Consider the following 14023-nt stretch of genomic DNA (forward strand, 5'->3'; position numbering starts at 1 on the left):
CTTATGCCCTGATAGCCTGATTAGACAAGTACTCCCACAGGCATATGTAGCTCAGGGGAAGAATGAAACACAAGGACATTCACATGCAAACGTTTGCTTGCTGTTTTATCCTGGAGCTTGGCAGCCTTCACAGACAGAAGTTAAGAAACACACAGCCTCCTAACAAAGGCAGATGACACAAGTGGTTTCCCTTTGACAACTGGCTGCAGGGTGTACAGGGATTCAAAGTAGACACCATAGCTGTTTCCATTCCCCTCCTCACCTCCCACCCCAGTGGATGATTGTTGTTTTGTAATTTCTTTTGGCATTGTTGCTCCCTACACAGATAATTAATAAAGATGACAAGGTTTTTTTTCTAAAGATTTTACCTGGGTAAAATTTTGGGCTGAAAATTGCCCTTTGTGGGTAAAAGCATGGGTACATTTTACTTTCAGAAATTAACGCCTGCCCAAAGGCAGACGTTAATTTCGGCCGGCACAGGGAAAGTGTACAGAAAAGCAGAAAAAAACTGCCTTTCTGTACACCCTCCGACTTAATATCATAGCGATATTAAGTCGGAGGCCCCAAAAATAAAAAAAATTTAAAAAAATTAAAAATCTCCCCGCAGGTTGGAAGACGGACACTCAATTTTGCCTGCGTCTGTTTTCCGAACCCGTGGCTGTCAGCGGGTTCGACAACCAACGCCGGTAAAATTAAGCGTCGGCTGTCAAACCTGCTGACAGCCGCCGCTTCTGTCAAAAAGGAAGTGCTAGCGATGTGCTAGTGTCCCTAGTGCCTCCTTTTAACCGCAGGCCCTAATTTGCATACCTGGGCTTCCTGAATCGCGCGCCCAGGAGAGTGGCCTGGGCGCGCATCGGGAGAGCTGGCGCTCGCCGGCTCTCCCGCAAAGTTTTCTGTATCGGCCCAAGTGTGAGGACACAGTGAACACTGCTCTTGGTCTCCATGACTTTTTCCTCCCAGCGGCTTATTGTTTTGAACAGATGTGACTGCTGGGTCACCAATAAATTCTGCTGCTGGAATTTGGAATGGTAGCGGAGCAAGCCATCAGAATGGCCACAGCTGCATCTGCACTTTTGCTTTTTCAAGCTGCAGTAATAGCGTTGTTTGAACTACTATTACCAGTGATGTTGGACGGTATTTGCTTTACAAAAAATGAGATGCCAGGAAATTTGTACTCTATCTATTATTTGTGTGTGTTTTATAGATATAATCTACTAAATAGAGGGAAATAGAGGGTTTTTTCTTTAGCTGATGGCACATAGAAAACTTAGGCTTTTCTCAGTGCTGAGATTTTAGGAAACCAAGTGTAAGACTGTTTGTTTAGAGAAGGTGTACTTCAGCATAGCTGAAAACCTCAGCTAAACTGAAATTCTTCTGAGCATGTATAACGCTACAGCTCCAGTCCCTTAGGATGAAATAATAACATTCTGTTAAAAAGACATGCTCTTACTCACTTGGAGTTTTATTCTTAAATGCAGGTGTCAGGTAATCTGAAATGCAGTTTTTTATTCAATAGCATATTTATTTGAAATGTCCCTGCATATCCTGGGAAAGATGATGACCACTGTCAGAGCCTGGATGCTGAGCTAGATTGATCTTTGGTCTGACCCTTGATGGCATTTTTTATGTGATGTATGACATATGACACTTAGTGTTGGGATGGATATCTATTTTACCCTATGTTAGATTTTTTTGTCTCAGGCACATCACTCCTGGCTAAACCTATCAGAGAAGTCAGAGGACTTGGTGGGTAGGGAAGTGGAATGAGATTTTGGGGAGTATGTTAAACCCCAGTTTCAAAGAACTTCCTCAGTAGAAGTTATTTCCTCTTTCTAAGCATGTGAGGCACTATATTCAGCAGTAGATAATTTCTGAATAGACTATAGGTTAAATGCTTCATTAAGGCATCCTTGCTGCAAAGCTTGCATGAATAACTTTTTATCCCAGGACAAGCAGGATGCTAGTCCTCACATATGGGTGACGTCACTGACGGAGCCCTATTGCGGGAAAACTTCTGTCAAAGTTTCTAGAAACGTTTGACTGGCACTGTGAGGGCACTGAGCATGCCATGATATTCTCTGCCACAGGGGTCTCACTCTAGCCTTCGTTTTTCCGAGCTGCTGTAAGCATCGCGGAGATAGGAGCCTTGTGAGTTTACTCACAATTCTGACTGAAAAGTCAATTATTTTTCACATATTTTCCCCATTTGGGATCTCACTCCCTTTTTGTCACCGGATGGTGACAAATTGATAGCGTTTTCGCGTTATAAAAACGAGATCTTTCTCACAAAATCTTTCATCGACGGCTGTCGATACTGACATGGCTTCGGGTTTCAAAAAATGCCCGATTTGTAATCGGACCATGTGAGTCACAGACCCACATCTAGAATGTGTAGTCTGTTTGGGTGAGAAGCATGATATTTCATCATGCCAGCAATGTCAGGAGATGACCCCGAAGGGTAGGAAACTTCGGCAAGAAAAGATGGCACATCTTTTCCAACTTCAACTCCTTCCATCGCCTTCCACCTCAACTAAATCATCTCCAACAGGAGTTACAAAGAAACTCCTCCTCAAAAAACGTCGACTGGAAGGATCCGGAGATGCGGCATCATCAACCCCATCGACGACGTCGGCAAGGTCAGTCACCGATCCGCGGCCTAAACATAAACATCGACATCGTCGAGCCTCGGCGTCACCGTTGCTTCCCCCCCCCCCCCCGGGGGAACCGAGCGCAAAGCAGCATAAAGATACGGATCTACGTTACCGTCCGCACCTACTCCAATACCGCCTTCACAGTCACCGCTATCGACTCCTCCATCGGTGCCGATCCTCCCACCTAGTTCTCAAGACTTATTGGCACTCATCAGAGAAGCAGTGATGGAAGCCTTGAAGAATCAGATGCCGGCGATGACGACGACTACGCCGATGCCGGCGATCACGCCAATGCCGGTGACGTCTCCTATATCACTCACATCACCGATGCCGGTAGTACCGATACCGATGACACTTTCGATGCTGGTGACATCACAGATACTGGGATTGTTCCCGATGCCGGCGACGTCGATTCCGCCGATTTCATCGATGACGATTCCCACATCGATGTCGATGGCTTCATCGGTTCCACAGCCAATATCCATCTACACTACGGCCCCGACGATACTACACAGCAAAAAGACATCTGTATCTACCAAGAAGGCATCGACCACACTAAAATCTTCAATGCCAAAACATCCGCCAACAGTGCCATACCTTCCTGAGGTTTTAGGATCTACAGAAGCAGCACTACATAGTATCATTACTAAACGATACCAGGAGTTGTTAGCCTCCTTGCCATCTGATCCCAGAGAAGAGGAGCCCGAAGACCACTCCTCTTGAGGAACCTTTACCAGGACCTTCTGGTCTTCCTCCTCCTCCTAGGATTACAACATCTCATCAACAAACTCATGAGTAGGACACTTGGTCTGACACCGCCTCGGATACATCCTCAGAAGCCTTTATGTCTGACCCATCACCACCACATGTCAGAAAACAATCTCCTCCAGAGGATTTCACTTTTACAACATTTGTACAAGAGATGGCGGACTCCATCCCCTTTAAATTGCAAGCAGAGCAGGACACCAGACAGCAGACTTTGGAGGTACTCCAGTTTGTCGACCCTCCTAAGCAAATTGTTGCAATACCTATCCATGATGTTCTTTTGCAGCTGCAACACCATCTCTGGGAACATCCCTGCTCTGTCCCAGCAGTATATTAGCACATGGTAGTACTTACCTTGTACAATCCACACCTGGATATCAGAAGCCACAACTTCCCCACCACTCGGTAGTTGTGGAATCGGCACAAAAGCGCTCAAAAAGAACACAAACTCATTCCTCTAACCCCGCGGGAAAAGAACATAGCTTTCTCAATTCCCTGGGATGAAAAGTTTTCCAAGGAGCTATGTTGAACTCCAGGATTTCTGCATATCACCTATACATGACACAGTATCAGAGGAACCTATGGAAACAAATTCAAGAATTTGTCCCATCTCTTCCTACTGAATACCAAGAACCTGCCCAAGCCATCATTCATAAGGCCATGGAAGCCGGAAAGCATGAAGTCTGGGCAGCCTACGACGGATTTGAGACTGCTTCAAGAGTGGCTGCATCTGGCATCAGTGCCAGAAGATGGGCATGGCTCAAGGCCTCAGAGCTGAGTGAGACCCAAGGTGCAAGACAAGTTGGTGGATTTTCCCTTCAGGGGGACAACCTCTTCGGCTCTAAAGTCCAAGATGCTGTGTGTCTGTTAAAAGAGCAAACAGAAACACTCAGACAGTTGTCTTCTCTTCCGCAGGATCCCCCTACGTACAGTCGGCGTAGGCCTCAAAGGAGGGATGCCACAAGACCTTTTTACAGGCAGCAGAGATATTACCCTCCTTCTTCTCGACCTTGCCCTGCCAGGACACAACACAGACCACAGCCACGACAGCAGAGACAGTCTAGGCCTCAGCCTGCTCCACAAACAAGTACTTCCACTGGCTTTTGAAATTGTATCCAGAGAACTCAGCCTTCTCTCAAATCCCCACCCACTCCTCCCAGTGGGAGGCCGGATATCTCATTTCTACAACAATTGGCTAACATTAACAAACGACCAATGGGTCCTCTCCATAATATATCGAGGATACCAACTAAATTTCCTCTCACTTCCCAAAGATTTTCCGCCCACACAATTACATCTAAGCGAAAATAATATCCTTCAGTTACAAGTAGAATTATCCACCCTTCTGAAAACCAGGGCTGTAGAGCCAGTACCCCGGTTTCAGAGAGGCAGAGGATTCTATTCCCGTTATTTCCTCATTCCAAAGAAAACCGGAGGTATACGTCCCATCTGGAACAATCTCCCTGCTGAACTCAGGCTGGAACCTTGCCTGCTAACTTTTAAGAAAAAACTCAAAACGTGGCTGTTCCGCCTAGCCTTCCCAGAACCCTGGGATGCACATTAGACGTTATCTACTCCTCTGATTACCTGGACAGCATGGATACCAACTCTAACATGTGGACTAACTCTAATCCGAACTATCTCTAGTCCGGAATTTGTTATTTCTCCTTTTAACTTAACTTTATCTTTTTTCTTCCAGCTACCTAAGCTTCCAAGTTCACGGTCCTCGTTTAATGTAACTTTGTTTCTCCTTTACCTAGTTATTTTTTACCCCTGTTCGATGTAAACCGTCCTGATATGGTATTTAACCATGAAGGTCGGTATAGAAAAATGTTAAATAAATAAATAAATAAATCTTAGATCTCAGAAATCTCAACAAATTTCTGAAAAAAGAAAAATTCAGAATGGTCTCTCCAGGAACCATGCTCCCACTTCTTCAAGCAGGAGATTGGCTTTGTTCTTTGGATCTACAGGATCTACAGGATCTTTCCTCCTCATCGCAATTATTTGCGCTTCATGATGGGCCATCAACATTTCCAATACAGGGTACTGCCATTCGGATTTGCCTCTGCTCCCAGAGTTATTCACCAAATGTCTGGCAGTAATAGCAGCACACTTACGCAATGAAAGTGTCCATGTTTTTCCGTATCTAGACGACTGGCTCATTAGAAGTCATTCTCAACAAGGAGCAATAGCTTCCCTCAACAGAACAATTGCTCTACTTCATTCCATGGGCTTTCTCATCAATTATCAAAAGTCCCATCTCACACCGTGACACCTACTTCAATTCATAGGAGCAGAATTGAACACCATGCTCTCAAAGGCCTTTCTACCCGAAGATCGAGCAGAAACGCTGGCCTTATTGGCAAAATCAATTCACTCAAAGAAACAAGCAACAGCTCATCAGTTTGTAACCATACTAGGCCACATGGCCTCCACAGTTCATGTCACTCCTATGGCAAGGCTCACCATGAGAGTTACCCAATGGACTCTAAGATCACAATGGATTCAAGCCATTCAACCACTGCATTATCCAATTCAAGTAACCCACCAACTACGTTCCTCTCTTCTTTGGTGGGTGAACAAGGACAATTTGCACAAGGGCCTACCCTTCCAACAACCAGTCCCACAGATAACGTTAACTACAGATGCATCCACTTTGGGTTGGGGAGCACACATAGATACTCTCAAAACCCAGGGTACTTGGACGAAACTCGAAGCAACCTTTCAAATCAATTTTCTGGAACTTCGAGCTATACGTTATGCTCTGCATGCATTCAAGGACTGCCTTTCACACAAGACTGTTCTGATCCAAGCAGACAACACAGTAGCCATGTGGTATATCAACAAACAGGGAGGTACGGGCTCGTATCTCCTTTGTCAAGAAGCTGCACAGATTTGGGGCTGGGCCCTGAACCACTCAATGTTCCTCCGGGCCACTTATCTTGCAGGTATTCACAATGTGGTGGCGGATCGACTCAGTCGTCAATTTCAACCACACGAATGGTCCTTGGATCCCTCAGTAGCGACCAGGATATTTCAGAGTTTGGGACAACCAACGATAGACCTCTTTGCGTCACATCTGAATCACAAAGTGGAAAAATTCTGTTCTCTACACAAACAGAAAAACCAGCCAGCCAAGGACGCCTTTGCTCGCCCTTGAAACTCAGGCCTTCTATACGCGTATCCTCCTATACCGCTCATCACCAAAACTCTAGTGAAGCTACAACAGGACAAGGGGTCCATGATACTCATGGCCCCGTATTGGCCTCGACAAGTATGGTTTCCCACACTTCTCGACCTCTCAGTCAGGGATCCAATTCGTCTGGGAGTAGCTCCCACTCTCATAACTCAGGATCAGGGCAGGTTGCGCCATCCCAACCTTCAATCCCTATCCCTGACAGCATGGATGTTGAAAGCTTGATTTTACAACCACTCAATCTTTCAACCCATGTATCTCAAGTGCTTATAGCTTCACGTAAACCTTCCACACGAAAAAATTATTCTTCCAAATGGAAGAGATTCACTTTGTGGTGCAGACAAAAGAATATTGATCCTTTCACTTGCCTCACTACTTCTCTACTAGACTACTTATACCATCTTTCAGAATCTGGTCTCCAAACTTCATCGGTAAGAGTACATTTAAGTGCAATCTCAGCTTATCATAACAAGATGGGAGATGCACCTATATCCTCACAACCGATTGTCAGTAGGTTTATGAAAGGTTTAACTCAAATTAGACCACCAATTCGGCCTCCAGTCACAGAATGGGACCGGAATCTGGTTTTAACAAGACTAATGCATTCTCCTTTCGAACCCATAGATTCCTATGATCTTATATTTCTCACATGGAAAACTATCTTCCTCATAGCCATTACATCAGCTAGAAGGGTTAGTGAGTTACAAGCACTTGTCACGTACTCTCACCTTATACAAAGTTCCTACATGACAGAGTGGTTCTCCGTACACATCCAAAATTCCTCCCCAAGGTAGTTACGGAATTCCACTTGAACCAATCCATAGTTTTACCCACATTCTTTCCAAGGCCTCATTCTCACCAAGGAGAACGGGCCTTACATACTTTGGACTGTAAACGTGCACTATCTTTCTACTTAAACCGCACTGCAGTTCACAGGAAATCCAATCAGCTTTTTGTTTCATATGATCCAAACAAACCGGGTAAAGCAGTGGGTAAACATACTCTATCCAATTGGCTAGCAGATTGCATACAGTTTTGCTATGAAAAAGCAGGCCTTCCTCTCCAAGGGCGAGTAAAAGCGCATTCAGTAAGAGCAATGTCAACCTCAGTAGCACACTATCGTTCAGTGCCAATCCTTGACATATAAAGCAGCAACATGGAGTTCTCTCCATACCTTTGCAGCTCATTACTGTTTGGACAAAGGACGACAAGATTCAGCCTATGGACAATCTGTCTTACAGAACTTGTTTCCAGTTTAATCCCAACTCCTACTACATCCAACCTGCTGTAATCTTCGGCTGATTCATTTTCAACAACAATACATCACTGTTGCTTCACAACAAAATGACTCAGCCTCTAGCTTGCTATTCACCCATATGTGAGGACTAGCATCCTGCTTGTCCTGGGATAAAGCAAAATTGCTTACCTTGTAATAGGTGTTATCCCAGGACAGCAGGATGTAATCCTCATGAAACCCGCCCGCCACCCCGCGGAGTTGGGTCCCATACCTTTTATTATTTTATTTTTTGCTAAAGCTTATTGCTACATACGAGACTAGAATGAGACCCCTGTGGCAGAGAATATTATGGCATGCTGGGCATGCTCAGTGCCCTCACAGTGCCAGTCAAAAGTTTCTAGAAACTTTGACAGAAGTTTTCCTGCAATAGGGCTCCATCAGTGACATCACCCATATGTGAGGACTACATCCTGCTGTCCTGGGATAACACCTATTACAAGGTAAGCAATTTTGCTTTACACCAGCAAAAATACTAAAATGCCATTGAGAAACCAGTCAAGATGTTGTCCCACCTGTGCGCCTGAATTGTTTTGCTCTGAAGAGAAAGCCCAAAGGAAAAGCATTAATAGTCAATTCATAATTGTGATGCCTGAGGGTTTTGCCTGAAATGCTAACAATGATATTTTCTGCCACAGGGTTTCTCCAAAGACATAAAGGTACCAAAAACAAAATATGTGGGCTATATCAAAGATTATGAAGGAGCCACCTTAATGGGCTGCGAGCTAAATCCAAGGATACCCTACACCGAATTTTCTGTCATCATCAAAAAACAAAAGGAGGTAAATAATAGTAAAAAGTTGTTATAAAAGCCAAGTTTTTTCTCTTAGAGACCTTAATATATAAATAGAGTATTTGCTTCTTGGGTTACTGTGGATCTGACACAGAAAAATTGTTTAAACAGAAGCTTAACAGATGGTAAAACGTCTCTGTGTTGCGGGTTGTGTTTGTGTCTCCCCTCCATTCCTGATACATTTGGAGTGGCTGAACCTAGCTCTACCAAACTGTGTGTGGAGGGGATTTCGGACTTTTTTTGACTTTTCAAAGTTGGTGAATGATTTTGGGGAGAGGGAAACAGGAAGTAAGCAAAGTTGCATGGGGCGATTGAACCGAGCCTGTCTTGAATATCACCCTTTCTACTGGTTTTCTTTTTATATTGTCAGCATGGAGAAGTTTGGTGTTCTGGTAAAGCAAGGAACTGAATATTTTAAGATATTATGCTATATGCTGTCTGCCTCTTACTGTATAAGAGTATGAGCGCTATCAGTTTGACATAAGAACTGCTAAGCTCTCTGGGCTTTGATGTATAAACTTGCCACAAATGCCCTGCCAGCACAACTGTGTTTGAATAAGTCAAGTTTCCTAGCTTGTAGCCAGATGGACTAAGGACCAATGGGTATAGTGCTCTTCTGCTAGCAGATGGGAGACGGAGTCAGATTTCAAAGCTGACGTCACCTTAGTTCCTCAGTATCTCTCCGTCTCCTAGCAGATGCGGACACTATCCCACACACTAGAATAGTGTTAAGAATTACAGCATCGAAGAAAGAAAAATAAGATTTACCTTAAATAAGATTGAGCCCCGTTCTCCTGCGGTGAAACCTAAGGGTCCCTCCCCCAGTTAAGAATTCCTGAGGTGATTTCCAATATCCCTCAGAGGTGTGCCTTGGTCCGGTAGCTGGTTCCCGGTGTGGACTTAGCCCCAGAGTGGCTGAAAGGCAGGGGGTACACAACCGAGCGCAGCGGTGAAGGTAAAACCCTCTCCCCCCCCGCAACTGGAGACCATCCTGGCACTCGATCGGTAAGCGCCAAGACCAGGTAAGCAGAAAACTTTAAATTCAGGTCTCCGGTTTATGAGGCTCGGATTGCCATACCGATTCGATTTCTTTTCCAGCAAGGTAAAAGGGAACACTGATCGGGTTGAGCAGCCCTGGTTGGGCTAGGCCCCGATCCGGTACAGGGATCCACATGGAGACCCTTGGGGGCGCCATCTTACATGCAGGAGGCATCGGTGCCATCTACCCTTCTCGACCGGCGGTACGTGTGGGGCAGACCGGGCAACCGATGCGCTTAACTTGTGCGCGCCCAGTACAGACTCGCGCATAACCGTGCACACAACTGGGCCACGCGCACATCTACACGCACAGCCGCATTTACAATTACACATGCGCATTGAAGCTAGAGGCAATGGCACCGGCACCCAAGAAGGCCAGAAGGAATTCTCTGTGCACAGCCTGCTACATAAGAGCCGCATAGCCTGAACTGGAGTCCTGCCTGTGCCAGCATTGCGAGGAAGCACAGAGGAGGACCAAAGCCTGGTCCATCACTGTCTGGGGATGGGGTTATGCATCTCTGAGAGAGCCTCTCCACAAGAGGGCCCCTCAGGCTCCTACACTAACTCCCCCTGGGGTTAACATGGACCCAGGGACCTTCTCTTGGTTAGAATTTTTCCAAGGGCTACAAGCCTTCATTCAGGCGCAATCGGCCCCGGCTGCGCCCCGGGCTCAACTCCTGCCGGATGCACAAGATCCTTCCGCCCTGCTCAGATGCCTCGGGACATGCCTCGCCTAACCAAGAATTTCCATGATAAGGACCCAGACACCTCAGACGATGAAGGCGACTCTATGGAAGAAGGAGAAATTCCTCCAGGCCTGGAACCATACCGAACCTTGCTTCGCTTCTTCCACAAGGATAAACTACCAGCCCTTGTTTCCCAGACTCTGAAGACTCTGGGTATTCCAGGAACGGACCCATTGGTGGAACCAAAGAAGAACCCCATCCTGGTGTCCCTTCGTAAAGCCTCATGCTACTTCCCAATGATGGAAGCCATCCAGGAACTCATCGACCTGGAATGGGATGCCCCAGAGGCCAGCTGGTTCAAGAGAGCATAGGGCCTTGGAAGCCCTATGCTCTCTTGAACCAGCAACCAAGGAACGCCTGCGTTTCCTGAAAGTGGACACCATGATCTGTGCCGTCTCTAAGCAAACAACGATTCCCATTGAGGGAGGGGCTGCATTAAAGAATACTCAGGATAGACGACTGGAATCCATCCTTAAGCAGGCCTTCGACGCAACAGCAATGACACTGCAGATTGCCTCCTGCTGCGCACTGGTGGCACGTTCCTGCTTGCTCCTCTCGAGGGAGGCAAATACCTCCGGAAAGTATACCGGTGAGACGATGGAACCTGCAGCAGCATTCCTGAAGGACGCAAGCTCAGACCTGGTGTGTACCTCAGCCCGAGGTGTAGCCTCGGTAGTGGCAGCCAGAATACAACTATGGCTATGGAATTGGTCTGCTAATGCAACATCTAAAACGAATTTCACAAGGATGCCCTTTAAAGGATCCCTCTTGTTCGAAATGAATTGGAGAAGTTAGCCAGCAAGTGGGGCGAATCCCTTAGTGCTTCGGCAACCGGAAGATAGGAATAAAAGATCTCAGCGTCCCTCTCTCAGAAGAACCAAGGGCAGAGGCTCACAACACTTTAGACCCTAAAGGAACTTGCAGTTCCAGGCACCTCGCCCCTCCGGAAGGCCCCCAGCTCTTTTGGAACAGGCTGCAGCCATGCTCCACAATGAGAATGGGCCGACCCATCCACAGGAAGAGGAAATAGGGAGTCAGCTTGCCCTCTTCTACCAAAGATGGGTCGAGATCACGTCGGACAAATGGGTATTAAACATCATTGAAGAAGGTTACTCTCTGGAGTTCCGCAGTATCCCTTGAGACAAATTTCTGATGTCACCCTGCCACTCCCACACCAAGAGACTGGCAGTGGAAGCCACCCTGACAAGACTACTCAGTCTGAAAGCAATAACTCCGGTCCACACGCCCCAACAAAATACGGGGCACTATTCCATCTATTTTATCGTTCCCTAGAAGGAAGGATCATTCCGACCCATCTTGGATCTCAAGAACATCAACCGCCATCTGCGGATACTACACTTCCGCATGGAGATTCTTCACTCAGTCATAATGGCAGTACAATCAGGAGAGTTTCTGACCTCCCTGGACCTGTCCGAAGCCTACCTTCACATCCCAGACTATCAAGATCACCAGCGTTTTCTACTCTTTGCGATACTGGCTCACCATTACAAGTTCTAAGCACTACCTTTTGGCCTAGCGACTACCCCCTGAACATTCACCAAAATTATGGTGGTCGTGGCGGCAGCACTGAGGAAGGAAGGGATCTTGGTACACCCTAACATAGACGACTGGCTGATCAGGGCAAAGTCTTCGGAAGAGAGTCGACAAGTGACCAGCAGAGTCAAAAGCCTACTGCAGGAACTTGGTTGGGTCGTGAACACGGGCATGAGCAGTCTGAAGCCCTCTCAATCCCTGGAGTACCTGGGGGCCCTTTTCGACACCAAACAGAACAAAGTCTTCCTCCCTCCCCCGAGGAGAAGGAAACTGATGAAACAATTACGACGATTGATGACCAATGCACGACCCAAGGTACGGGACTATCTTCAAGTCCTCGGCCTCATTGCATCAACCCTGGGGGTTGTCCCGTGGGCAAGGGCCCATATGCGACCACGCCAGCACTCCTTACTGTCACGGTGGAACCCACTGTCCCAGGACTACTCAATTCGCCTCCAACTACCAGCAGAGGTACGTTCTCAGCTCCAGTGCTGGCTACAGGAAGACCACCTAAACAGAGGAGTAAGCCTATCCCCATGTAACTGAACCTTGCTGACCATGGATGCAAGCATGTGAAGGTGGGGAGCCCACTGTCGGGAACTGATGGCCCAGGGACAATGGAACAAGGAAGAGGCGAAATGGAACATAAACCGCCTGGAAGCTCGAGCAGTCAGACTAGCGTGCCTGCAATTCAGCCACAGACTCAAAGCGATTCGAGTAATGTCGGAGAACACAACAACTGTTGCTTACATAAACCGCCAGGGAGGAACCAGGAGCCAGCAGGTGTCTCTGGAGATAGATCCCTTCATGGCATGGGCGGAGATAAACCTACAAGGAATCTTGGCCTCCCACATCGCAGGGAAAGACAACGTCTCAGCAGACTTCCTCAGCAGAGAGAGCCTGGACCCGGGGGAATGGATGCTGTCGACCATAGCCTTCCAACTGATAGTAAATCGCTGGGGCCTCCCAGCCATGGACCTACTGGCCACCCATCTCAGTGCCCAAGTTCCCAGGTTCTTCAGCCACAGGCGAGAGCTACACTCCCAAGGGATCGACGCTCTCGTCCAGCCTTGGCCAGAGGAAGACTTACTGTACGCCTTCCCCCCATGACCACTACTGGGCAAGGTCAGCCACAAGATAGAACATCACAGGGGATTAGTTCTACTAGTGGCCCCTGATTGGCCAAGACGACCATGGTACACAGACATGCAAAGACTTCTTGCGGGGAACCCTCTGTGCCTACCTACACACAGAGGCTTTCTCCTACACTGCTCGATTCTCCACGAAGATCCGGTTCGATTCTCACGGTCTGGCCCTTGAGAGGGCTCGGCTGAAGAAGCTCGGTTACTCAAAGGCCATGATTGACACCCTACGCCGAGTGCACAAGTTCTCCACATCCCTGTCTTATATACGGATCTGGAGAGTATTCGAAGCCTGGTGTGAGGACCGCGGGATACTCCCATGGACAGCCAAGATTCCCATGATTCTTGAATTCCTACAGGATGGTATGAAGAAGGGGTTGTCACTCAACTCCCTCAAGGTCCAAGTAGCCGCACTGTCCTGCTTCAGGGCCGAAGTGGACGATATCCGGATATCAATCCATCCGGATTTGACCCGCTTCCTGAAAGGCATTACAACAACTCCGACCATCCCTGAAGTAGCCAGTGCCTCTATGGAACCTCAATCTAGTATTAGACTTCCTAGCTGGGGATTCCTTCAGACCAACTCGCGGTCTTGTCACTACGCCTTATAACGTTGAAGACGGTATTCCTGGTGGCAATATGTTCAGTTCGTCGCATCTCTGAACTACAGGCACTATCCTGTCAGGAACCCTTCCTTAGGTTCACTCCTGGAACCATACAGCTGTGCACTGTCTCCTCCTTTCTACCGAAAGTGGTTTCCCAGTTTCACTTGAACCAAACCATCACTCTACTATCTTCAGATGAACATAAGGACTCGGAAGACTCACACCTTTTTCACCAT

The 14023-nt window shown here is 47.2% G+C and overlaps 1 protein-coding gene across 5 annotated transcripts in view; it reads left to right on the forward strand.

The window, feature by feature from the left end:
• Positions 1-14023, forward strand: part of KAT2B (lysine acetyltransferase 2B) — a 328579-nt gene that overhangs the window by 262894 nt on the left and 51662 nt on the right. For all 5 annotated transcript variants that reach the window (XM_029589280.1, XM_029589282.1, XM_029589284.1 and 2 more), the window contains exon 13: positions 8548-8691. In XM_029589280.1, the coding sequence (XP_029445140.1) occupies positions 8548-8691 (144 nt within the window). The remainder of the gene's footprint in view (positions 1-8547; positions 8692-14023) is intronic.

The sequence above is a fragment of the Rhinatrema bivittatum genome, chromosome 2, assembly GCF_901001135.1.
Source record: "Rhinatrema bivittatum chromosome 2, aRhiBiv1.1, whole genome shotgun sequence".
Lineage (NCBI taxonomy): Eukaryota > Metazoa > Chordata > Amphibia > Gymnophiona > Rhinatrematidae > Rhinatrema > Rhinatrema bivittatum.